The following is a 27,879-nucleotide window of genomic DNA, read 5'->3' as shown; positions in this document are numbered from 1 at the left end:
AAATTTTTAAACTATCCAAACGAAAAAATGCCAACCTCGGCCTTCAGGCCTCCCTCCACAGCCACAGGACAATAAGCACACTGTTGTCATCGTTGAGCGTATCTAAATACCTCATATCTCATTCACATGTAAGAAAACTTTTAGTGTTAGCATGATAATGAAAAAACATCAAACATGGCTATTGTTAGCACTCTATTGTTAGCAATCCATCAAGCTAGCATGTCGGTATTGGGAAATTTTGGCTGCACTTTCTCTACCATTCTTGTGGGACTAGCTTGCTAATAGCTTTAGCAATACATCTGCCTAGCCTTGTGGAAGACTCATTCGCAATAAGTGCATGGACAGGCAGGTTGGCCATCTAATCATTTAATTAAGCCCAAATGAAACTATTGGACGGGCTTACAAGAGGCCTGTGACTGCCACAAACACTTTATTTTGTCGTTAGAGCATTTAATTTTTTGGATCGCTATCAGGATGTAAGGAGAATTTCAACATATTTACCAAAAATAGCTTCTAAGATAATTGCCTGCCCGAGCTTTAATGTGCCTGCTCCACGAATTCTCTGGAATAACACAGACACTGATATTTTTGATTTGATGATTGAGAGCGAAGCATCGCTGTGCACCACTCACAGTTGCACCTCTAGCCTATGAGAATAACAGTCAGTCAAACGGGAATCTAGGGCAAAGAGGCCTGAAAGGGAGACATATAGCATAAACCGTAGATAGCCAAAGAAAGTGGAGATTCTGCCAAAAGGGATGAAGACAAGACGACAGGGCTCCATGTGGGATTTCACTTTGGATTTTGGCCCTGCAGGGATATGTGGAAGCACAACTGACAGGACTTGCGTGGAGAAGTCGGCTCTATTCAATATAACTAAGTAAAGAATGCCCCCATGTAGTCACTGATGCACCAGCATAAATCCTCCAAGGTACAAAATTGCCTTGGTAAAGTTAGCTTTACCTCTCTGGTTGTAGAGAGCTACAAAACGCTACATAATGTTAAAAGCTTCTTATTTGAGCTAAATACATTCAGGATGTTTGAATCGTCAGAGGTAGGGTCGATGCAGTAAAATTCAAATTTAAGGAATTACTAACTGCTGCTTGAAATGCAACGCTGGGCAGACATGTGAAGCCAGTCCCCGCAGCAATGTAGAAACAGCGAACAGACACCATGACAACTTTAGTTGAGATTTATTTCACATTTTTTTTTGCTACATTCCTCTTTTCTCAAATCTAGGGAGCGTAGGTGGGTCAGTCATCTTAGAAATACTTTATATCCAACTTCATATCAATATGTGCTACAAGTAAAAGTGATCTTGGAGTGGGTAGTACAATAAGCTTTAATCTGTTCAGTCATGTCTTCGGCAACGAATTTGCTTTAAAAAGATTTGATGTAAAAAACACAAACACATATACAATGAAAAGATTTACAGGTCGTGACTCAGAGGAGTGTTATGATCCAATTAAATAATTCCTAAAGTAGCACATGGGGGGTTAGCGGTTCATACTCCCCGATGAGGCAAATGGTGTGACAGAATACTTTACTAAATTATTTTCTTTACGGTGTATAGAATTGTATTTGATGTTTAATTTTGATGATACTAATGTCAACTATATTTTATGGCATAATCCAATAAAGTAACTTCCATTAAAGTAAAAAAAAACACTTCATTGATATCACAATATTCACCATCATGTTAATTGTGAAAAAAGATGCTTTTGTTGAAACTAAGTGTTGTTGACAACTGAGACATTCTGTACTGTAAGCAACACATTAGTGACCTTTTTACAGCAAGGGATAAAAACAGACTTAGCCAATTTGCCAGTGAGACAACAAAATCAAGTCACTGGTGACAAGCTATGCAACATACTACATCAGCAATAAAAGCCTTTTTAATTTATATGGGTATTATAGAAATCATATTCAACCTAATGTAGGCTCTAAGTTTTAAAACAAACTTTGTTTGGGGATCCAGCGTATATAAATCCTTTTTAAATTGGCTTATGGGGGGCTAGACAATCACAAATGTCCTTGCAATCTCAAACTTATCAAATGTCTTGTATCTTCTTATGGCAAAAAAATCTCCTGTTGCACCTCATTTTTTTATTCTCTAGATGGTTCTCAAGTTTAAGAAAACAAAAACATCAACAAGGAAACGAAGAAAAACCAGAGTCCACAGAGCTCTGCAGCGACGAGCGTTTAGGCTGCCACAGAAAAGTCTAGCACCTCCTGCTGCTCGGGAGGTTTCTAGTCCAGCTGCTCCTGCTTTATCCTGTTTGAATTGGATCCTCGCTGACTCGTCCTCCTCAGTTCCCTCCTCAGGACGTACTCGCTGAATTGGGATGAGTCCACGCCGCCGCCGCAGGAGCCGGCGATCTCGAAGCCGCGCTGTTGGAGACGCTCTAGAACCTGTGAAAGGTGGGATGGGATAGGAAGGAGGAAGACGTCAGTGGAGAGCGTCATTAGCGTCCTTTATTAGCACTCCGGTGACAGGCAGTGCTTTCTCATACATGCCTGATTAGTCATTCGTGGAGGTCTACCAGTCCCCATGCACTCTGATGCTTGGACCTAGCTTTAACCTCTAACCTTTTGTCTCCTACTGCAAAGCTTGAAAACACAGAATCATCCAGAACTCTCCTAGTTATGCTGCCGAGTTAGTGGTAAGTCTAGCATAAGAAACAGCTTTGGGAGTAAGCTGCAACATACGGCCTGTGACGGGAATTTGGATGAGACTTTCACAAGACTTTCAAAAAACCAAGGGCCTCTCATTTTGCCTCATTTTCATTGTTTTCTGGTCTATTTGTGTTTATGTACGTGTGTGTGTGTGTAGCTGCTCCTGATCTCGCAGCCTTGCAGACATCTACAGACGTGTCCGGGGGGCCTGTAGGATCACATTCCATCGAAGAGGCCCCAGGGAGCAGCGAGGCTTTCTCTCTGCCACTTGGCTCAGTGTGGACTGCTCAGCAACACCCCCTCTTCTCCCCGTTTCTCCCCCCCCCCCAGCCCCCAGGCCCAAGCCTCCGCCAAAACTACAAAGGTCCCCCTACTGCTGGCAGCTCTCTCTGCCCCCCCTCCTCCTTCCTTCTCTCAAAACCCCCGCCCTGCCTCCATTAGCCGCAGATACAGCATCCACCGCCGGCGTGCTTTAATAACCAAACAGGATTATGGGCCCTGCCTGGGGACAACCTGCCAGGGAGCATGCTCACTCTCTTGCTCGCTCTCCACGACTCACACACTTCAGAGACGGGGGTTTGTTTGTGTGTTTTTTGGGAGGGAGATGGAGATTTGACTTCCTCGGATGGAGACGCAGTCCAAATCATTGTGAAATCTTTTCAAATATGCCTCTCCTCCATTATTTATTGATGCATATCTGAGGAGTTCACCATCAATGAATTAGTGGAATGTCAATATATAATCAGGCAAATACAATATTGCCAAATACATGCTGAATATAAAAGATGAACTGAAGCTTTTTTGTTTGTCTTACAAGCACGGTTTTGCCCTGAACCCTTCTATGCCCAAGAAAGGATGATATTAAATCCTTTGTATTCGGTGTAAATGTAACAGCAAGTGTCAAGACTATACCTGCCCTTTAGTTCTATCCATTTCTGGATGCTAAAAGACTTCAAGTCATAGTTTTACCCCCCGAGGAAATCACAACTTTCCCAACACCTTTAAAGTGTTAATTAAAACAACAGTAAAGGATGTCTTTGGTCGACAGAAATAACACGGCAAGACTACCTTCCTAACTTTTCTTTAAGTTAAGTGTTGAACAGCCAGAACAGCACGCACAGCCTCAAAGAATCGCCTGTATCCGTGTACTTAAGCATCTGGAGTCTTGTGGATCTTCAGAACTATTTCTTTGATATGAAACAGTGTGAAATTGTGTTTAACGCGCTTGTTTCCTGCATGTTATAAACAAAAATATGAGGAGCTGCTTGGATTTATATCTTACTTTAAATTCAGCATTGATCCAACAACCCCTCTAAGACACTCAGGGGAAGCATCTAATCACTACTTAAGTGTTTCACCGCATCCTGAATGGCCCACTTCCTCTTGCTGTCAGCCAGACTCCCCTCCGTTTGCACGTACACGTGACCCTCCGCCATGACTCAAAGTGTCAGCCATTCCTTCACTTAATGGGTCGAAATCCACCATTAACCCGTTTACTGTCCCTTTTCTGCAGGTTGGCACTAATGCCCACAATCAAAATGACTTATGGATTTAATTCTAAAGGTTTTTCATCCACATGAAACTCAGAACGAAGGCGATTGGGTGGGATGTGCGGACCGTGTTATGAGTGTTGCAAAGAGATGCGTGATATTAAAGCTGACCATCCCACCAGCCGAAGTCGAAATCATTATTCTGGTCGGATCACAGAAAAGTAAAGATAGTGGTAGACTTGCGTAATGATGGCTTGTTAAATTGATTCTTTGATGAACTCATCAAAGAGCTCATTTTTCCTGCAAGGCTGTTCTTGTGATTCGATTAGATTAAAAAAGATTTTGCAGTCAGACATGAGTAAAATTCTAAAAGTATACAGTGTAACAGCAGATGTGAAGGAGCTGAATGAACAGATCATCACCTCAGTCACTTCTTTGGGCATACAAGTGGATGGAAAAAATAAAGAAATAATAATAAAGCTGTTCCCATTACCTGGACAGAGTTGAGGTGGCAGTAACCATTGAGCGGGAAGCGGATGACGTGCGTGGAGTCATGGTTCCAGCCGGCATTGACGGAGTTGCACATGACGTCACCGATCTCCGGAAACACGTCCTCAATCAAGGCCTTGTCGCCGCTGAGCGTGATCCTCTCGCCCAGGTCGGGCGCGACACGCACCACCAAACACTCGCACGGGCGCGACACCCGGCTCAGCTCCTGGTCCTGGCGCCAGCGCTCCAGCTCAGCAAGCATGGGCTGCAGCTGGAAGTACCGCGCCTCCTCGTACAGCAGACTGTAGTCCTGTAGGAGACGAGACAAAGAGCGTGAATAGAAATAATTATGTTGTGTTGCTTGATATGATAATTCTGTTTATGCAGGTTTTTTTTTTTTTTTACCAGTTAAGTAACAAGTCTCATCAATAATACCAACTGTTTTTAAAAAGGTGCAATAATTAAGAATTGGCTATTTTGAATTCATACTCCCAACACATGGGCAGCATATCACAAGAATATTTGCTAACTGCAGATACAGTTAGCTTGTTAGCCACACAGCTAGCTAGGTGAGTGTTGGTGTTTACACCACTAGCACAGGAGCTTTGCTCAGGTTTTCAGGCCTGGGGTTAGCTGGTTAGCATGCTAACATCGACGTCACTGTTATTTCTTTACATTCGTTGATAATGTTTGTTAATTTTGTAATGTTTAACATATTTTCTATGTAAAGATACAGAACTGAAAATGACGTCACATTCTCTGTCTCTCTGTTGTAATATGAGCTTCTCTGCCCTATGTTTTGGTAGCTAGGCTGGCTAGGTGTGAATGCTACTGCATGAGAGTTCCCCCCCTGTCCTCACCACATCCGTTTTCAACATGGCAGCCTGGTAAGAAATGTTCTCATAGCTAAACAATACATTAAAATATTGCTCTCAGTGAATATTGATACAGTCCTAAAACAAGGCAATAGGTTAGCATTTATGCACTATGGGTTCCCTCGTCTCAAAGTCAATTTGTTTTTTTTAATGGGTTTTCTGTTGCTCCCAACGTCACTGAGTGAATGGTACATGTTTTGGTCCGAGATGCCGTTCTAGTGCGATATCTAGTGGCGGTAAATGATGTACATTTCACCTTTAAATGTAAATTCAGTGTTTCATGTAAATCTAGTGACATTTCTGAAGTTTGTGGTGCAAAAATCCACACTGTGAATATCTGCATATATTTACCCCAGAAAAAACTGTAAGCGTTCCCAGGTTGTCAAAATGTTGCATTCTTTGTAAAAGTATAAAATGGTAAACAGTGAAAACAGTGGGTGACTCATGCTGTGTCACGAGGTCAACACTAGAATGATTATGATTAGCAAAAAACTTTCCAACATACTTCATGTGGATCATTAATCTAATACGTAGAATAAGCATTCTGGATTGAAGGATTTTATTTATAACAAAAATAGCCCATAATATCTTTCCTCAGGCAATCCAACAAAAAGATTTTCTATACATATATTGTACAAAGATACTTCCTCCTACCTTCTAAGGTAGACTGAACTGAATTGGAGGAAGCTGGTAGCCTAAATGCAGCCTACACAGTACATCTTGCTATACTAGAGAGCAAAATAACCAAAAAGAGGATAAACTAATCAGTTTAAGGTTGTGTTTTTCCGTTCCAAACCAACAGAGAAACAACAAATAAGTTCTGTTCTACATGAACGAGCAATAAACCCCAGCCAAGTAGAGGAGATGTAGTGCGACGTGCAACACAGGGTTGCGTGGGGTAGAGGAGCAGATCCTTTACTCGCAGGACTGCAGGGCCTAAAATCGCACCACAATCAAGTTTTCTCATGCTCCGTGCAAAATCTACTCAATGTGAATGTGGCCCTAGCCTGAACTTGAGCCTGTCTTTTGTCTTTGCTTATTTTAGCTGACATACTTTACACTGATTGAGTCACACTGTGGACAGTCCATCAGATAATGTGGTTATTTGTTTTCTCCCAGGGCAAGTTAAGTAATTACTGACTAAATGACACATAAGAGTAAAAAAAAAAAAAGAAGGAATGCTAATGTGTCACATACAGTGAGACTCACCCTGGATGGACACTTGGCACATGATCATAGAGCGCTGGAGAAATCTAGCACATGCAATGTGGTCATGGCAGAGCCAGAGCATTTATTTATTTGTCTTGATGCGAGCTTATTGTTCTGCTTACATATCTCAAAAGAATCTGTGGCCACTAACAGCTGGAGGCATACTCCTGATGAGTAAATGCATTATGATTGAGCTTTGTTTGCCCTCATATTTTGTCTCCATGCATGGGAACCGTTTTCAGCGATTCAAGGAGGACCATGTGACCGAAGGCTTTCCACGGCCTTAGCATTCATTGTGTGTGCGCTAAGTTGTAGGACTGCTGACTGGCTGATGGGACTTTACAGTTTCTAGGATGGACATGCACTCACTTTGAAGTCGTCTGGGATGAGGAGCTTGGACGTCCTGAGGAAGTTGAGGATGTAGCGGAACATGTGTCCATCCCTGTCAATGAAGTAGTGCTGCTTCAGGCTGTCCAGGACTATAGGCTCTGTGCCATCAAAGAGACGACCAATTCTACCCACAGAGAGGGGAGGGGTGGTGGGTGAGGCGGAAAGGGGGGGATGGAGGGAGGCGGGGGAGGGGGGACAACATGTCAACATTAGGAATCTTTCTTGATTCATGCATGCAATAGTTCACATTCAGTACTTTTGAGATTATCTCTCTGTTTCTTGCTTTCTTGTTTAGTGAGAAACGAGGGATGGAAAAGTGATACAGTGAGGCAACAGGGATGTGACTCACTCATTTTGTCAACCTCTGAAATGTTTTTCACACCTTCGCACAGACACGCACGCATTACCGAGCTCAGTGCACGCATCGGCGATGATGGGAAGAAAGGGAAAGATTAAAAACAGAGGTGCTCTGAAAAGGTCAGCTGGTAGCTGGTTGCCCGAGGCCGGGTGCCAGTCACCCTCAGGCCCGTGCTCGGAGCGACAGTGCGGGCCCCCCCCAGCCTCCAGATGGCCCCATGCCCTTTGGCCCTTTGCTGCTGCTGTGACATCTGTCAGAATAACCAAGTTGCTTTTGTCTGTGTGCTGCATTCGGCACTTGGTGCTCCTGCAAATTGTTTACTGCTTCGAAATAACTGTTTTGTGATACTACCTGATAAATCCAAAAAAAAACTAACACTCCAGATTTATTTGATACAAGAGTAGACATTTCATACATTCTCAGCTTCTCTCCTCCAAGTGCATCCATGAGACATTTTTGTGATTTGAGGAGATGTGACATTTGACTCTTTAATGTCACAGGATGACATTCTGACGCTGATAAACACATCTGAACTCTCTATAAGACATTGAATCTTCCACAGTCTCACAAACAGTCACTCCTGGCCAAAAGAACACAAACGTAATCTCCATCAGACTCTTAAAAATACAGATGCATGGTAGAGCAGACTCACCGGGATTCTGGGAATTTTGTTAAGGTGGCCAGACTGCTGGTGTACATGTGTCCGCCCACGTCAATATGCACGGGGGCATTGGACTTGGTGAGCTGTGCAGGTGTTGGGATGCCCTGGTTACTCAATGGAGACACTGGTGACCTTGTGATCATGGGCCTGGACATACTGGAGCGATTATCCTGCAAAACAAGACAAAATATTATAAACACGAAGAGATGCGTTCAAGAAGAAAAATACACAAAGAAGAAAAGAAGAAGGGGACACGATAATCAAGATGTAAAACATGTAAATCTTAATTTTTCTGTAATATAACACACTCCACAGTCAGAAGTGAGAGCAAAGATTTCCTTCTCTGCCAGATAGAGCAGCCTGACCTTGACCTGAATGTTGCCACAATCCACAAGCATCCACTCCTGTGGGCCATAATCTCCAAAACCAAATTAATTTGGAGCATCAATCTCAGAGTCTTGGAAATGAGCAATAATGACTCTTGATTTGAATACCGTAATAGGATTTGGAGAAATTGTCTCCTGTTAACCTACAAACACCATTAGCAGACAATTTTCCGTTGAGCTCTGAGAAGAAAATTAGTTTTTAGCCGCAAAAGTTTCAGACCCTGAGAGAGGCTGGTGGTGGGGGAGGGTGGGTGGGTTCTGGGGAAACAGTGTCAACATCTCAATCAGATAAAAACATCCTCTGAAAAATGACGGAAACTGGTTAAAATGCAAGCAGAACGCGTGCAAAGTGCGTGCGCGGTGCTCAAATTACGCGACAATAGTGCGCACTACATTTAAGGACAGCAGGAAGACAATTCACACACTGCGTGCGGTAAAAAAAAAAAAAAAAAAAAAGCAAAAAAAAAAACCTAAGTGTCTGTCACTTCGCTCCTACAGCAAAAAGTCGCAGTCGGACCCCTGGTTTTGAACAGAAAAATCTTTACGCGACTTTACGCGTTTACCTGCGCCGGCATCACTGTGGTTGGAGAAGAAGTCACCGAGTGGTCATTTTGCTTGAGAGACGCTGCGGGGACCGGCTCTCCTCTGACTGCGTACATGAGTGAGGGCTCCCTGCACTCCGCCGCTCGCATCGGGAGCCGTTTGAGGGAAGCATGCACGGACTCGTCCACGGAACTGATTGGACGCGGTCGCTTTCTGGCTTTCTGGTGCGTTAAGTCCATGATGTCCGTCTCGTCCATTATTGTAGCGACTTCTCGAACAGACAGGAGGGACGCGGCCGGCTGTTTTCTTCTGCGGAGAGAGGCGTGAAGAGCTGGGGAGAGAACACCGGGGGAAGAGCGGCGCCGTGGCTGTCACACGGAGCAGCTTCTTTGCAATGGCTGGGAGAAGTCAAAGCCCCCGACAACATTAGCATTGTAGCGCCTGCGGCTCTTTTGGGCTGTCGCTGCTTCAGTGGCAGGTATGTGTGTCGCATTTTTTCAGAATAAAACAAGTCTCGTCTGAGAAGGACAAAAACAATTTAAAAAGAGGGAGATCTCCTGCTGGTTATGCGAGTGGGGTCAGCGCACACATCTGGACCTGTCACAGCTGGCCTTTGCCCTTTTGGAGCAGTGTTTCTGCGCGCCCTCCTCCTGATGATCTGCAGCAGTTTTTGAGATCAGTGAATCAAACTCCTCTCCTTCAACACCACAAAAGTTGAGTAAAAGAAGCCCACCAAAAAAAAAAAAAGAAAAGAAAAAAAGCACGGTGACCAACCCACTCAGCCACCTGGACAAAAATGGCCCTTTAACACCCTCCACCCACAAACACACACATCACTCACAAGCACCTGACTGGTGATGATCTTTGCAATCACACAAAAAGCAACCAGTGGTCGCTCAGGTGTGATTTTGAAGTGCATAAACACTCTTTTTCATCATTTGTACTGAATTTCTATAAGAAAGACAGCTCATGCACCACATCACAGCAGCCCGAAACAACACTTGTAACATCCTTTTCATCAGTTTCTCCGTGGTTACATTCCTGACAGATATCAGAGTTTGGTACATGATGCAAACACCACCTCCGATGACCACATCAGCATTGCAAAACCACCACGCTAATGACTTCACGGGGTATAAAAACCACACCACAACATGTCCAATTGCGGTTAAAAGTACTGCCACAGCACTCTCCTGGGCTGTTTTTTCCCCTTCATAGAAAATGCAGGGAATCCACAAATTTTAATAACATTCAGATTAAAATTAATTAGTTCAACCACTGGCCTTAAAACATCCACATTCCTGCTTCTCATTGGCAGTGTGAGTTTCACACCTAGATACCCAATTAGCAATTAAGCTTGCCTTTGAGTGTAGGCCTCCAATGCGGTGTGTGATCCTGGTCTGATTTGCATGCCGCTTGTGCACGCGCTGATAAGCACAGGCAGCAGCCATACATAGTTTTAAAATTCAACTCCAGAATCCCTCGCAGAAGGCAAAGGGGCCTGCAGGGCAAAAGAGAGAGAAATCACATGGCTGCTCTTCAAAAGGGGACCTGTGTAAGGCAGCCGGCAAAGTGCGTGGGATCACACTCAGAATGCAGGTAATTTGTTCCCTGACTAATTTGTGGAGATGGTGGTGTGTGTGTGTGTGTGTGTGTGTGTGTGTGAGTGAGTGTGAGAGCGACTGTGTGCCTGTGGAGAGTAAGTTCTGAAAACAGCTTGGTGGAATTGGATTTCCTCAAAGCCTTGTCATCGCAAAGGTGGATTGAGTGTAAAATCTGTAAGGCATTATGGAAAATTGCAGGGGAGAGAGAAGAGAGAGTGAAAGAGAACGGGTGGTTGGGTGGGTGGGAGGTGGAAGAGGGTAGCGGGCGATGGGAATGAGCTCTTATATCACAAAATCACTCCGACTTGTTGGAAGTAAAGACACGTGTGTGCATGTGGGGTGATGTCCACGTCGCGTTTCGGTGTTCTTATCTCAAGGACGGTTTCACGAAGGTCACCACATCCTCTCACACCGTCCAATCCGATTGAGGACTGATCAGCTGGCAGCTCCAGATGTGCACACCAGCACCACTTTTCCTACCTGTTGCCATTTTAAAAATTTCTTGGCACAGTGCTCCCAAAAGTCTCCCATGTGACCGTGTTTGTGTTCCCAAAGTTTCCAGCCTTTGTGAAACAAGTCGAAACGTATGTGTTTAGGGAACACGCTCGGCTTGTGTAATTTTGTTGCGCCACAGTATGCACAAACAAATCTAAAACAGGCACAGTGCATCAAAGCCTCGAGTACTTTGGCTGCTCCAGTTACTCCTGTTGTTTTTCCATCACTGGTCTGAAGCCTTTCAAGCCTTTTTATGCAAAACCATCATCTCCTTTACATCTCAATGAACAAACACTGCAACTCTGTTTACATCTTGAGTGAGCCAACGCAGGGTATCACCCACAAATACTCCTGGAACTTAAGAAAGCAAGCACCTGTCTGCTATTGCTATAATCAAAGGGCCTGTTGGGATCAACAAACCAGCTTTCAATTTTCCATCCCACAATGCCGCTCTTCAGTGTTTCGACATATCGCACAAGACACAATTAGCATTTCAGATCAGAGCATTAACATTCAGTTCGAGGCAGGCAGACTGGTATTTACATAATCTGGATGGGTTGTCTGTGCTTTGTTGCCCGTGGCCATTTGTTTCAAATGTCCACACACAGAGACGACTACAGACTTTGGGTTAACTTCAGTCACTGCTGACTGTAAAGGAGGAAAAATAACAGGTAGAGAGAGGGCCGGGGTAAATATTGTTGGCTGGTCGTCTGGTCATTGGAGTTTTAGAAATGGACGCCATGAGGTAACTTCTCGCAGGTCTAAAGCAACACCTCATCGAGAGCAGTTTGCCAATGTTTAAACATTTTAATAAAACTTCAGACATTGTCACAAAGATAGGTTTCGTTTACACCCCGGGCGCTCCGGACCACTTTTTGAAATGACAAAATTTTGTCCCCGCCACTTTAAAAAGCATAATTAGTTAGAATAACTTGCACAAAGAAATGTCAACTAACAAATGAGTTTAATGAATTTTGCATTCGCCATGATGCATTTGTCTCCCTGCCGTAATTATCAACTCTGACCTCACACAATCTCCTCATTACATTGCCTGAAATTGCCCACGTTAAAAAGGTGCACTGTGTTGTTTTGAGGAAGACATTTTGAAATCAGAAGAGAACGCTTTTCACGGACTGATTCTGTTTTTATGCCTAAACAAACTAAATAAACAAACTCTCTCTGTTTTCATGACTGAATAAACTGAATAAACAAACCGACCTTAAAACGGATAACACAGTTTTATACTGTTTTACTTTGTTTATATGTGGCGGACCCTGTCACCTTTCTAGCTTCAAACAGTGTTCTGGGGACCTTATTTTCCTCTGAGAACAGCTTGTTTATTCAGTTATGGAAAAAATTAATATTTCTGAGTTCGTATTATTACCTCAATAATATTGTTAGATTAAGATTAAAATGATGAGTTTGAATCTCTTCTCCAAAACTACACAGTGCCCCTTTAAAGACAATTTAATTTTCTTTTAGTACTGTAAAGTGTAAAGTACTGTAACAGCCTTGAGTACTGTACTGGGTTAGACTGGTATATGTGAACTTTATATGAAATAGTAGCCATGAATTTTGAATAATTTATCCTTGAAAAGTGCTTGAATTTCATCATTCAAACTAATATAAAAACACAACTTCTGACACGTTTACTGTACCTACTCTTGTAGGTTGTCTGTGATGATAAGTCCTCCCACTGACTACACAAAGTGACGTCCTTGGTCATAAATCTTTCGTGATGAGTCCTGATTTGTGGCGATAACAGTGTTTGGTTTGCGTTTGTCTGATGAGCACAGATATGTTTAACAACGTCAGTGGTTTGGCTCATGTCGGCCACAAAGAGCATTCGTCTTAGTAACAGCAGAAGCATTCAAAGTTTGTGCTGACAAATACGGAAAGTGTAAAGAAAATACTTTGTTAAAGGATGAAGAGGTTGCCTGGCAGAGAAAAAGTTACCAGAGCACAGAGACCTCGCTGGCCTGCTCCTGAGCTAAGAGAAATGTGATTTTCTGGATGAACTATTTTATAACCTCTGGATCGTGGTTATCTGATCTGTGTTTGTGATTCCACAGAATCAACAACTTCCTAGAACTTGAGCCCCTCTGTTAACAATAACCAAAAGGCAATCTGACCTAACACAAAGCTTCAGATGTTACATCCGAGACGGTTACGTATCACAGCAGAAACTCGGAATTAATCCCTCGGTTTTTAATGACAAAATAGGGCTACTTGTCTACGTGAACATAACTCTTTGTGGAGTTACTGTAGCAGCACAGCAGCATGACATCACAGATAAGAAAGTGTGATCTGTGCTTGTTGGCTGCAGGCTGTCGGAGGCCATGGTGCATGTTCACTGGCACAAACCAAACACTCTCAGAGCACAGGAGGGGTAAAATTAAACGTGAAATGTAACAGTATTTCTCCTCCAAGAAGTTCAAATTTAGCAACTGAAGCAGCTGTAAGTTGGGACTGATGACTCAGTCTGACAAATGTAATGTGGACTAACTGACTCCCCTTTTAAATAAACATCTTTCACCAGATAAGATTCTGTTTAAGTGTAATTTGACTGGGAAACAGATGCTGTACATACACTGAAGTCGTATGGTGTTGTTAATACAGCGCCACCAAGTGATCATTCCCGACAACCCAACATCTCAATCTCCTGTTTATTCATGCGCCCTCTGAAAAACTGCTGAAAGCTTTTCAGCCCAGGTGACCTGATCATGGAGGGTTGTGTTTGTAATGTTACATGTAATAAATGTATTTAAAGTCTCCTCCTTCTCCCTGCGGTGCAGTGAGAAATACCCAAGTAACAAAATACTCAGTCTTTTTTTATTTTTGTTCAGGATGTTAAAGACAAACTTTATGAGCATTAGGAGGATTTCAATTACACAGTTCAAGGTCCTGGAGGCGAAATAAGTCCAGATTGTTACTTAGTAAACTATATCTGCGGAATTGCATCCGGACCTTGGAGTTGATTACGCACGGCGCGGTCAGAGAGCACCGAGAGCAGAGGACAAAAAATCGCCCCTATCCTCGTCCTTTCTTTACATGAATACGATTCTCTTAAAAACGACCAAGCCTTGTGTTAAAGGATGATTCACACATTCGCCATTGACGTGTGTGAAAAGGTACATCCTGTCTTAACAGAATACGAAAAAACGCCTGCGGCAAAATTACTCCACAATGGCGTCTTTCATTAGAGGATCTGGGGCAGCCAGGAAATAGAACCGTTTCGCGACAAAACTGACTGTAAAGAAAACAATAAATAAATCTTCGTGGAGACGAGTGTTTGCGTGTTTGAGTAAGTTACGAGCAAGTTATAGAGCAACAGCGGCGACACGGGCACGGCGATGTTGTTCGGAGCTGAAACGCGCCAGGAGCGAATTCACACGGTGGACAAGTAGAGTGTTTGCTCGACAAGATCGCAGTCTAATCCGCAGTTCGCTTACACCAGATGTGCCAGAGCCTCGTATATTGCAGCTACGCGCTTAAATTTGTGCTCTAACTGTGGAACAATAGCCAGGAAGTGGTTAAATATAAGAACTGTACCGCTCGAATCGCTTGGCACATGCGTAAAAGCTGCTGCGCCTCAATGTCCCAGTCCATCCAGCCACGGAAATAATAGCAAACCAAATAAATCTCCGCTTACCTGAAACATAGAGCGGCACAAAGTATCTTTTTGTGCACCTTTTCCCTCCGATTTGGCCCACGATCTGCTTCTCTTCCTACACCAGTGAGAAATGCAATAGCTTGGCTAAGGTAGACAGAACAAAATACAGAGAATACTTGCTCCAGGGCTCCGAAACCCCTCAAGGCAAAGATCAGGATACAATTAGCTCATGTCTCTGCCCCAGTCTAAACCAATCTGCAGAATAAAAACTCCGAGCAAAGGAAGAGATCACAGCGGCAGCGCCTCAGTCTTTGTTGAGTTTATGTTTTTATAAAATCAAATAAAGAAATCTCTTCTTTTTTTTCTGCATTTACAACACCCTCACTCCTCCTGCCTCCAACTTGCCTATTGCCTCCCTCTCGCAGAGAAGCTGATTTTAATCGTTATGATTAGTTTTGATGTAACGTTCCCCCGGGCCATTGCTACAAATGGATGGAGTGTTTCTTTGCCAGGGAGGAAAAGCAGCAGATGATGATAATTATATAGATTGTTGGTGGAGTCCTTTGATTTTTTTTTTTCTCTTCCTACTACCTCTCAAAACATCTAACCTATCTCAGTCTGCTTCTTCACACACACGCCATGCACAGTGCGTGTGCACCAGGCAACTTGTTGATTAGCCTGGAATCAACTTATTAAATTAATGGAATGTGGTTAATGAAATTCTGACTCTGTAGTTTCTCCTTTCTAATCTCCCCAGTCTCTTTCCTCCCTTTGGACAACCTCCAAATGACGTAGTTGTATAAATAAGCACTTGCAGCTTGCCTTGCCCCAATCAAGTCTGAATCAGTGCCTGAGGGTGATGTGCGAGCTCATTTCAAATGTTCAACCATGCATGATTTCAGGGAGATTGAGGCACTTCTGAGGCTTTTAGATTTACTTGGGGGTTGCAGTGAGCAAAGGAATCACATGTTTAAAGTCTCTCCTTTTGTCAAATCCCTCCACGTGAGCGCGCATAATTATTCCGTCTCAGTCAGGAGTGCTATTTTGTGCACATCTGGACATAGAATTGGCACAGTTCTGTCTTTTACATTCTCAACAGTTTCTCCTCACGCCATACACAGTGGAGTGAGGCTGAAATACCCGCTCTTGCGCCCCCTACTGTCGAGAGGAACAACTTTCCTGTCAGCAGCTATGACAGCAAATCAGTTCTGCCATGTTGTTGTAACATTAACCGACTTTAAAAAGCACAGAGAGGACATCCATTTGAGACAAATATTTACGCTCAGGCCCGTGTGTTCTTCCAGGGAGGAAAACTGGATCCAAGTTTGTTTCTGTGTGGAATAAGATTCCACACAGCAAGAGACGAGTGAGTGATGGATGCGAGCGTGCAAACAAAAGCATTTTCCAGCTCTCTTCATCAAAAGAGTAACCCTCTCAGAGCATCTTTAGGAGATGATGAACAGAATTGCTTTTGAGGAAAGGCCAGCTCTCCCTTCCCCCGTCCGATTCGATCCGATCCAGGGACCATTAAACTTTCCACTTTTTGACCAGCATGTCCCACAGGAAAACAAACACAGGATTAAAGTGTTAGGATGAAGTTATTTGCCCCAGAGGTTACTGGCTGGTGCATACTCCAAGCCTGAACTATCATCCTACACACACACATTTTTATGCCATTAGTCTGACAAACTATAGTGAACAAAGAACACCCCGGGCCTTAAAATCCCATACGTTATCCATTTTCCACACAAATGGAGCCCATTCATAATGGGATCCTCTCACTTCAGTATTCGAAATATGCATCAGATGTTGGTGAAGCTACCCGGCGCAGACTTTCAAGTACATGTGGCGTTTGATACCAGAAAACAAAGCCCTTGTTCTGATGCCGCTGCAGAGTATTTTCCTTGGATCTATGTGGTACAGCAGCAACAGCAGGCGAGCACAGGCTGGCTGCACTGCATTTTGGTGGACAAATTATCCAGATTGGTTGCAGATGTGAGTTTGCCCCAAACAGAAACTGCCGAGCCTAGATGACATCATATGGTTATAAATGCATACAAGGGAGGGAGGAGAGAGGAATCCTGGTAAACTCATTCTGCCTGCTGGAGTTTTGAGAAACTGACACACACAAATGCATCAATCTTTTCTGTCACAACCTAAACACTTAAAGCAAAGACTAAGTAACACATTCTCCATCTTACAAACGTTAAATTCAGTCATTCAACGATAAAACACACACATTCTCAGTTTACTCCACTCAGGGGTTTTAGGCTACAGTCTAACTTGGTCTGGTATGACCATTAGCTATTGGTGGCTAATGTTAGCAAACATTAAAAAGATACTGATGAGTAAGAGTCATCACTAAGTCTGTTTTTCAATTCTTCTTTACTTGTGTGTGTTGTATCATTTAGCATTGCATGTCATGTGGGGCTCCGGTTAGCAAAACTAACGTCATTTCAATTTAAATCTTGAATTTAACAACATTTAAACACTGAAAGAAATGCTCTGTTTTATCATGATTAATTTAACTTGAGAGGCTAGACTTACTGGCATTGACGCGTTTCCAAATCTCAGGACAAAGAAACTGCTTTGCTCACAGCACTGCACACATAACACTTTGATAACTATCTTTGATAAATGGTAAATTTATAGCCTAGTTCAGTGGAATGGTGCACACTGGTGTCGCCGCTTGGATTTTGTTTCAGCCATAGATTATTATTACAGTACACAACTATACAACAAGTGATGAATTAGTTTTTTTATTTTACTATATCAGTGCTTTGTAGAAAAAAAAATCTGGATTTATCCCTTTATCAGAATCCTCACCAAAAGTTAAAGAGGTCAATTCTGGGCTGAGACCCATCCTCCATCTAAGTTTCCTGGAAATCCATTTAGTAGTTTTTTTGTAATTGTGGTCACAAACCAACAAACAAACAAACGGTCATGGGTGAAAACATGAGCTCCTTGTTCGAGGTAAAAACACAACAACAAACAAACGCAAGTAAGCTCAGGCATTACACATAAATTACAAAGCAACTTCAAAAACAAACAAAAGTAGTAGTACATATATGAGCAGCATGAGAACAGAAACACTAATATATGTATTCAGTTTATTTCTTAGGGACAGTGCATATTAAAGCTCCTGTTGGTAATATAGTTGATTTTTGAGTCTCTTTTCCAACTCTTCCTTTCCAATATTGACACTTTCAGATGGCGCCAACCCGACCTAAAATACCAAAGTGTCAATATTACTGTCTTACTAACAGCAGCTTTAATAAACATTATATATGCCAGAATTATCCAAGAGGCTAGTTTTCACCTGTGGTCCCTGGCCAGGTGTGAAGTTGGTAACCTAAAGTTCACCCTTAATCAAGAAACAAGTTTAAAACAACAATCATGATGTACAGTATGTCAGTAACAGTAAGAGCAGGAAACAAGACATGCGCAGCAGTAAAAACAGAGCAGATTAAGGTTCAACAAAGCGAAAACAACCTAGAACGACACTGAGCAGAGCGCCTACCTCCGCTAAGGCCCAACAGTCCCCTTTAATTCAATCAAGCCTTATCCAATATCAAACTTGATAGACCTTTAAATTGTAAACCTCAAACATCTGCTTAACCATAAATAAAGCTCACTAGCTCTGTAACAGCCAACCACTAGGATGGCAAAACATCGCAGGTGATCTCTATTGTGTTGTGGAAGAGTAACAGGTTCATTGAAGCAGAAACAAAGTTAGACTACAGACACTATCGCAGCTGCACATTAGTGGTAACTGCGAATTCTATCCTCTATTTGTTGCTGTAAAAAAGCGAGCAACCTCTATGAAAACATATTCAAATCAGCTAGATCCAGATTTTTATAAGGATCCATATCAAATTGTACTAATTTTCCTTAAGAAATTGATATACGTGTCGCTCTATCTCACAATGTTACAGAAAGTGAGAAAAAATTCCTGGATTCATCCCTTTGTCAGAATCTGCACCAAAAGTTAATGAGGTCTATTCTGGGCCGAGACCCATCCTCCATCCAAGTTCCATGAAAATCCCTTCGGTAGTTTTTGTGTAATTGTGGTCACAAACCAACAAACAAACGGACGAGGGCGAAAACATAACCTCGTTGGCGAAGGGAACAACACAACAACAAACAAATGCAAGAAAGCACAGATATGACACGTAAACTCCAGAACAACTTCAAAAACAAACAAAAGCGAGAACAGATATGAGCAGCACGACGGCAGAAACACTAAGCTGGCAGCAAACATGTTGCACATTGACACACATTTGCCAAATGATAAAGGCATCCAAACTAATGCTGACAGGTCTGATAGCCCTGTGCTTCACTCTCTAGAAAAGGACCTGTAAGCAATGAGTTCCCTGATGTGACCTGGTGTAGCCTTCCATTCATGTGCTGCTTTAATTGAAAAGGCAGATTGGCTGAAAGCAGATTTTTATGTTTTCCTCTGAATAACATTGAAGTGTACCATGTGATCGGCTTACTGATTGACGTTGGCCTTTGTGGCCCGGGCAAAGCGTGGACTAAGAGAGATGTTGGTTTCGCCTGAGACCATGTTAATAACTGCTGCTGTACTCGCCGCACCCCTCTAATGGCCCGTGGTTATGTAAGGGAGTGGGATGGATAAGGGAAAGTGCTGAAGCTGCTCCAGAGCCTGACTCAATCTGCCCTGCAGGGTTGCACAGTTTTAGGCCAGAACTGTTCATCAAATATTATCTTTGGCACAATGAAATTTAGCTCTGGAGAAATGAGTCTTTGCTGCAGTGTCGTCCAAGTCATGCAATCAGGTACAGCTCTGGGAGTTTAAACATTAATAATTATATGACAGGGGAGCTTCTTTGTTCAGTAGCAAACAAGCCTTTATGCTGTAGTTGTGTCTTTGTTTATGATTTGCTACTGTAACCTCCAATATGCAAATGCTGTGTGGTTTTGCATGTACATGTTTCTGCCTCTCTGTTGCAATGAGGTCATGACAGCTTACAAGAAAGCGTCACACACCTGACTGACTCAGTTCTGCTCATGAAATTTGACAAAAGAGATCAAAAATCAAGATTTTACATTCAAAAGTCACCTGTTCGGTAGTTAAGAAATCGGGATCACTCGAAGGCCCCAGTCGTTGGCTCCCCTTTTACCCCCAAAATCCACCCATCCCACCCACAGTGGACAGAGGAGTCAGTGACACTACGATGAGGGGAAGAGAGACAAGAGGAGGGGGCTGCTTGGGTAATGCTGGGAGGCTCTAATAAAATGTAATCCTATTATATGGTTCCCACTAGAGGGCAACAATAATAAAGGTTTCCCTAATAACACGAGCAGACCAAACCCAAATGGAAAACAGCTCCTCCGGTCAAGTCCCACACTTGTACATATATCCTCTCATTAACCCAATTGCTGTTGGGCCACATTACACCGACAGGCCTTCGAGATTTAAGCCGTGATGGCGAGGCAAGAGTTAAGTCAAACAAATGTGTTTCATCAAACTGCAGTTTGGGCTGCTCTGCATAAAGGAATTGAAGAGGGGAGGAGGAGGAGGAGTGAGGGAATGTGTGCGGGTGGGAAGTTGGAAGCAGAGCCCCGAGGAAACCAATCAGAACTTCTCCACCCTCCCTCCCTGTGTCAAAGCCACCGGGGTCTCAGGTGTGTGTTACATGAGCTAATACCTCCCAAACTTGATTGTTTGTGTGAGAGTAATCAGAGTTTTGTAAATTGCCATTTTGGAAATGATAGTCTTATCATTGGTGCATCACAGTATAGTAGTATCCAAATGATTATGAAGTGTAATTCCTCCTCGTGGGCCAATTGGAATGAAATATTTCTCAAAATCACAAAAAGCTGGAATTTCATCAGATCTTTACAAACAAACTCTCTGAATGGGAACAGCGGAGGTGACTTCCTTTGACGTCTACGAACGAGAAATGGCAATCTCTCTACTGGAAGAAGACGTAAACACAAACTCTCATATTTATATGATCTGATAATGTAATGAATGAGTTATTCTGCTTCCCAGCTATCTCACACAAACGCAGTAAAATATTTATCATAAGTGACAAGGTGAGTGAGAATATCAATCATATTCTCAAGACAGCTTGAGTTATTAAGTGAGCCAATGTAACAGTATTACAAAACCCGGAATAACAAAGTTATTTATCTCTCTCTCTCTCACTCCGCGTGTGTGTATGTGTGTGTGCGCGCGTGTGTGCGCGGAGCTGTGCGCGCGTGTCTGTGTTTATGTGTCTGACAGCATCAGACAGAGAGAGAGAGTGTGTCGCATGCCTTCCTGTTCCTGTACCACCCTCCAACCCCAGAGCCGCAGACTCAAGGCAGTTTCCAGAATCAAACAATTTCACGCAGCTACTGGAGGAGGAAATGAACTGAGCCCAGAGCAATAATAAAATTATACAAATGTTATTACAGACTCGCCTGCTACTGTCCTACTTTAATTCAAATTTGGGCACTCCAGGCGGTGCTGGTGGCAGAGACCTTCCTGAATAAATCAACATTAGCTTACGTCTAAATTATTAAGGAAGTGGGAGACTTTCTTGTTTATAGTATGAATTATTAAACAAGTGTTTAACGCTGTTTTTCTTCATGAATCCCCAAATATTATTTGCTAATGATCTTTAAGGTGTGTGTTTTATCTTTTGCCCCTTCTGTCGTACGCTGGGAATTGAGAATCTGAATTTTCAAGTCGCAAGAAATCAGTCTGCGCTGAGTTAGATAAGCAGGAGATGCACTTTGAGATATACTTTGCTGGCATCTGTATGATGTGCAAATGAGGCTCTAGTTATAACAATATTCCCATCATATAGCCATTGTTGGTATTTGCAATGCATGTGAATGTAAATTAATGAATTATGGAGGCAGCCACTGTGAAGGCCATCCATGCATTATCAGTTTTTCTGCTCAACATCTCGCTGATAAGCCGTGATGTTAACAAACAGACAGCTGGAAAAGCGTCGGTCCATTATTCGCTGTCACTTTTTATTTGCCTTTTCCTAATTGAGGTGTCTGCAGCAAGCCCGTGGAAGTTTGTCAACACACATTGAGAACATTTTTCTAATGAAACCTTCAGATTTGATCGGCACTTTACAGCATCTGCTCATTTATCTAAAAGTATGACAATGCCTCTCAAGGAAATTCAGTAAAATCTTGCTTTGTATGCACACAGAAACAACTTTTGAATACATTTTTAAAGGTGCACTATGTAGTTTTGGGGAAGAAATTTTGATTTAGAAGAGAAAGATCTTCATTGACTGATTTTTTCATGCCTAAACAAACTAAGTAAACAAACTTTCTTTAATTTCATGACTGAATAAACTGAATAAACAAACTGACCTTAAAGGACAACACAATTTGTTTCATTTTGTTTATATGTGGCGGACCCTGCCACCTTTTCTAGCCTCAAACAGTGTTCTGGGGACCTTATTTACCTCTGAGAACAGCTTGTTTATTCAATTATGGAAAAGATAAATATCTCTCAGTAGAGTTTAGAGTTTGAATCTCTTTTCGAAAATGACATACTGCCCCTTTAAAACATTTCACTCTCTCTCACTAGTTTGAAATTCATAAAGCTAAATGTATAAACCAACAGGGGCTGCTCTCCTCACCTGTCTCCCTCTGTTTAATCTTCAGATGGGCAAAAGTTGATAAATCAAAACCGAGTGTGCCCACTCCCCATCGTCCGTCCCAAGAGGAAATAGTCAATGCATGAAACATCAGATTTATGTACTCATTTATTTAGGCTATAAAGATGATTAAAGGGAGCTGAGAGGGGGCTGGCCTCGAGCCACTGGAGCCTTAAGGGATACAGGCAGCATGCCTGCAGGTAAAGGATAGTGCTGCTGAGAAATTCAATGCTGTCCATTTTCAACTCCAGTAGGCCTCGAACAGCATTCACTAACACAACATCACACTACCTGTTTTGCAACCTTTAATACTGAAAAAGTATTGAGAATGCAGTTCAGCTCAGGCAGCTTGGACAGAAATAAGAATCAAAACATTTTTAAAAAATGCTAAAAATAGTAAGGTTGAAAATAAAAAGGTGCTTTATTGACTCGCTTATGCTCCTATTTGAGTCCTTGGTCCAAGTTAAAGGACTCTGCAACACTAAATCCTCCTGTGTAGTGCTGAATCAATGACCTGGACCAATTTCAAATGAGATGTGGCTCAGACTTGTGAATAAAACTGGCTTGTGTCTGCCCACAACCTGTTCATCCAAGGCTCGTGGCTGCCCTCCCCTGGAGAAATCCAAATGGGAGCATTATTGCACATGAGGTGATTCACGTTGTGGCCAGTAGGTGATGCTGTTGTCACACATAAAAAAACTGCACTTACTTGGGGAAGAAGCTTATATGGGGGGGGGAGTGGAGTTCACGTAGGAGTGAAAAACAATTTTGATTTAGTATCTGAATTATTCCGGCGTTCTAGTCTTGAAAACACAATATCGTTGCACCATGTAGACAACTTTAGTTGATGCAGCAGGATCAGTGGGGGTGATCATTTCCTCCCCATTACAGGAAAGAGATTGAATTGCACCTGTTCTCTTTAGCAAAGGAAATAAAGCCCAGACATAACAGATCACCTCTATTTCGTATCACAGAGTGGTATCATTTCCTGTGCTCTGTGCTGATGGAATGAGATTACATGAAGCTATTCTCAGAGACTTAACTCACAAGGAACACACATCATGGACATTTATCTGGCCATAGGGAGACATAATCTAAAGGTAGATGAGCCAATCCATCACTGATCGGAACCTTTCCTCTCCCCAGTGCCCGGCTCCTACTGCCGGAAACAAGTGACTCAAGCGAGAAGCCTTAAAGGTATGGTCACTAGATTTCTTATGAATATGAGGAAGATGTATATTTGTGCAGCTGCCCTGTTTGCATGTTTGAAAAAATATTTAAAAGAAGAGTCGAAGAGAAATCCTTAATAATGACTTAAAATTAAAAAAAAAACTTTTATTATTACAACTTGACATCTTTTACATCATGTAGCACTTGCAGTCTGTGAGCATAAAACAAGAACTGAGCACAGAATCACAAAGACAGATAAGTGAAATATCTCATCAATAAGTTAAATATTCGAGGTGCAATACGTAAGAATTCCCAACAAATAGGGGCAGCATATCACCAGAATAAAACGGCGAACTGCTGCTAACTGTATTATTTTTATACATCCATGACTGTAGCTACGGTTAGCTTGTTAGCTCAGTTAGCCGTGCAGCTAGCCGGACTACCAGGGGAGTGTTGGCGTTTACACCGCGAGCCCTGGAGCTTTGGACCGCTGGGAGGAAGAGGTATTCAGTCCTGGGGGCTAGCAGGTTAGTATGCTAACTTCAGGATACTGTAACATTTAGAAGTTGACTTAACTTTAAAAAAGTCAGGAAACCGATTACCTCAGAATTACCAAGTAACTATTTAATTTAAGTTGTACGATTTAAGTTTTAACAACTTAAAATGATTAGTCTACTTTACTTGGTAATTTTGAGGTAATTGGTTTCCTCAATTTGTTTAAGTAATATCACTTTTTTTTTTTTTTTACAGTGTACAGCGAGGTCTCTTCTACACAAAAAATAGATGTCAACATTTTTAATTCTTTACATTCTGTTGATAATGTTTGTTATTTTTTTTATGTTTTGGACTTAACATTTGCACATATTGCACCTTTAAGTATGAAATTCAGCAGGAATAAGAAATGTGTTACAAGAAGAACTAGATCTACAGAATAAAAACAGCCGAGTATCACAATTTCATAAAATAGAACAAAAAATAAAATAAGACCATTATGTGGCAGTAGACATAATAAACAGTGTTTCCATTAAGATGAGCTGGATGTTTCCCTTGACTAATGCACTGAAAATAGAGCACACTGTAATACAACTCTGATAATAAAGCTTGTCAGAGCTGCCTTACATTGCTTGGGACCTGTAATGTGCTTAATGATCACAAGGAGACATCTCGCCTGTTGTGACACTAATCCAAAAATAACAAGGCTTCATTTTCTTCTTCAGTCCTCCAATTCAGCGTGATGACCCCACATAATTGGTTGACCCTACACATATTTCCTTAACACAATGTATTGCGGGCTGTCAGTCTGCAGCGTGCAGCGCGGGCCGCATGCCAAACGCTGCGATGAAATCATTCAAGGAGGGCCTCAGGAGGAGTATTGAACAGGTTGTAGATGTTTGTGGGATTGAGCCATAACATCATATTAGCTTTATGACAATGAGAGTAATTCAGCCTTGCTGTCATGGGCAGAAATTATATTCTGCTTTGAGGCCTTTAGCAGGGGGACAGGCTCAAGATGGATGCTCAAAAGTTTCTTCGCTGTCACTCTGCTTTACAGATTGGTCTCCATTTCCAGTGCACGTGATAGTCATACTGAAGACAGCACTTCTCCCGTCGAGTCCTGGAAAAGGTCTTTTTTCTCAGACTTCTCCAGATCAGAGATGGTGTGGATGGAGGCCGGCTTGACGGAAATGTCCTCCGCCTCCACCTCCCTGTATTTTCCAGCCGGGTCCCTCTCAAAGACCTGCTTCAGCCTCTTCTTTACCTCCGGGTCGGGGCAGTACAGGTACTCATACAGACCAGCAGCCAGGATGCCCCCGAGAATGGGTCCTACCCAGTACACCTACCATTAACAGCAAAAAATACACCATTATTAGCCAGATAGTCAGTCAGTACCTGAACTGTCCTCCTCTGTTAGGGGAAAGGAGGCAGGTAGACACTTCTGAATATGATACCAGTGAGACAGTGTTAGAAGCCAAGCACATTACCCAACACACACACACACTAACACTCACACACACAAGCACACAACATGACACCATGCTTTTTTACACCTGGTGCAGCTGGAGGTGAAATGCTGTAAGTCTCCTTTTTTTTTTACACTTCTTGTGTTGGATGAATCATAGATTTAAGGGCTCATGTGCAAGAGCATTCAGAGCACCTTGTTTGAGGTTTTCTCCTCACATTTTCTGATATAAGAAGCGTCAGACTTTGATTGTATCTTTAGGTCTCAGCTGTTTTTGCTGTCCTGGCAGTGGTGCTGAAAATGCGACCTTACCAGATTTCAACATGCCGCACTGGACTGGTAGAGCTTGGCCTCTTCGGGACATTTAGATTATATATTTATTAGCTACTGATAATTACTTCAGAGAATTTTGAAAGGGTGCCATGACGTAACATCTTAACAAACTTGAGTGTGAATAATTGGTCATACAGTGATGATACATATCAAATCAAACCGACTCAGCTGCTATCAGGTGTAACTGTTTTGGCACACGCAAACTCCAAAAAGAAAGATCATCCTCTTGGTGAAGTATCTCTTACCCAGTGGTCCTGGAAGTTAAGTGTGACCATTGCAGGCCCGAAGGATCGAGCAGGGTTCATGCTGGCTCCTGTGTAAGGGATCTATAAGACACATAACAGCATGTCTTTCAGTCAAAATGATAAAATGCGACAGTTTTGTGTAAAAACTATCACCTGATATGTGTGTTAAGAGCTAATAATGTCTTACTTTAACTTATACAGCTGAATATGTCTGATGCAAGTCTTACAATATGAATTTGCTAAACAGACCCAGGGAGAAATCAGTTGAGCAGTGTGAGAGATAACATCTATTTCCCTGTGCATTCATTTGCTCTGCAGGGCTCAGGGAGCCCCCAGAGATTGGTTGCTATGCGATGGCAGCCTCCAATAAAGATGTGCATGTGGGTGTGAATCAGCGAGACTCGCACAATATCACACGTTGAAGAATAGATGCTTTAACACACCTGCTCTTTCTCGAGAAGCAGCAGCGCTCCTGCTTTGGTTGTATGCTCAATAAAGAGACTTGCACTTTGAACTGGTCTTGTTCTGCAACTCTTTCATGTGCCGTGTTGGATTTAATAAGATTTGGCGATGAATCTTTAAATCAGTGCTTCACTGGAGCACAGCAGGTGTCAGCTTATATGTACCTAGATTTACATTAAATATTTAACTGTTTCTATATAATCTAGTTGGCCAAGATCTTTCTGGAGTAATGAGCATTCGGGGTGAGAGGCCAAAGTTATTTGAGCACAGCTGCTATAAATATTCTCCTAGCCTTCTGCCATTTCATACCTCTCGCTCACTGGCAGGTACTTACTGCAAATAAGTGACCAATAGCAACAGCAAAGCCGATGGCAAGGCCTGCAGAGCCTCCGAGGTCTGTGCGTTTGGGATCACAGGTGGCGAAAACGGTGAAGACGAGTTCGAATGTGATGAGGAGCTCCACAAGAAGGCCGTGTCCTACCGAGATGTTGGTGTTCACCTTGGAAACAAAATATTTCCCTGTATAACTTGTGCGAAAATGCATCACACACACACACACACAAGTAAAACTTGATTTGGCCAGATTCTTACCGTGGTCACACCGAGGCTCCCTCTGTTAGCAGCAGGTGTGACGAAGTAAAGGATCCCAGCTCCTGTAATAGCTCCCAGGCACTGAGCCACCACATAGAACACTGCCTTCGCCAGGCTCAGCTTCCTAGTGACCACCATGGCAGCAGTGACCGCCGGGTTAATGTGCCCACCGCTGATGTGACCAAAACATTGCACCAAAGTGGCGATACTGAGCCCAAAGCACAGGGAGATGAGGACGAGGTCAGCCGGTGGAGGCTTCTCCTCGCCCGCAGCCCAGTTGATGGTGGAGCCCACACCGAGGAGGACAAAGATGAGAGTGGCCAGGTATTCTCCAGACACAGCCCTCCAGAAGTCCTTGGTCCAGATCCCTTTGAAAGCCGCCATTATGCTCTGACAGTTACACCAGGACAGGAACCTCCTGGCGAAAAGAATAATGAGCAAAATGATTAGCCTACTTATGTATTCTTGGTGAGTGCATGTGGCTGGAAATGTACTGAACCCTATCAGGATGGCTGCCTCTGGGCACAACATTTATAACTCCACTAGGGATTTAAGCCAGTGACTTTCCATCACAAAACGCCATACAGAGCATTCTTTAAACATTGTGTATAGGGGCAAATGATCAAAGCATACAGTGTTTAATTGCTGTCACTCACTGAACTTTAACCAGGGTGGAAGAAAAATTTACATTT

The 27,879-nt window shown here is 42.7% G+C and overlaps 2 protein-coding genes across 3 annotated transcripts; both read right to left on the bottom strand.

The window, feature by feature from the left end:
• Positions 1-1,176: 1,176 nt before the first annotated feature.
• LOC141016861 (BTB/POZ domain-containing protein KCTD1) lies at positions 1,177-15,510 on the bottom strand. 2 transcript variants are annotated; one of them, XM_073491427.1, is made up of 5 exons: positions 14,829-15,510; positions 8,140-8,318; positions 7,109-7,253; positions 4,660-4,965; positions 1,177-2,412 (listed from the first exon to the last, which is right to left on the bottom strand). In XM_073491427.1, the coding sequence occupies exons 1-5, from the start codon at positions 14,835-14,837 to the stop codon at positions 2,251-2,253; spliced, it is 801 nt and encodes a 266-aa protein (XP_073347528.1). In that variant the 5' UTR covers positions 14,838-15,510; the 3' UTR covers positions 1,177-2,250. The 2 variants fall into 2 exon arrangements, with proteins under 2 accessions (XP_073347528.1, XP_073347527.1); XM_073491426.1 differs by lacking the exon at positions 14,829-15,510 and adding an exon at positions 9,098-9,407.
• Positions 15,511-23,827: 8,317 nt separating this feature from the next.
• Positions 23,828-27,605, bottom strand: LOC141016674 (aquaporin-4-like). The gene is made up of 4 exons (XM_073491181.1): positions 27,188-27,605; positions 26,931-27,095; positions 26,135-26,215; positions 23,828-25,433 (listed from the first exon to the last, which is right to left on the bottom strand). The coding sequence occupies exons 1-4, from the start codon at positions 27,569-27,571 to the stop codon at positions 25,179-25,181; spliced, it is 885 nt and encodes a 294-aa protein (XP_073347282.1). The 5' UTR covers positions 27,572-27,605; the 3' UTR covers positions 23,828-25,178.
• Between the last annotated feature and the right edge of the window lie 274 nt (positions 27,606-27,879).

Source organism: Pagrus major, chromosome 21 (assembly GCF_040436345.1).
Source record: "Pagrus major chromosome 21, Pma_NU_1.0".
Lineage (NCBI taxonomy): Eukaryota > Metazoa > Chordata > Actinopteri > Spariformes > Sparidae > Pagrus > Pagrus major.
Note: the sequence above shows the minus strand (reverse complement) of the source record. Positions and strands in the feature narration are given on the sequence as shown.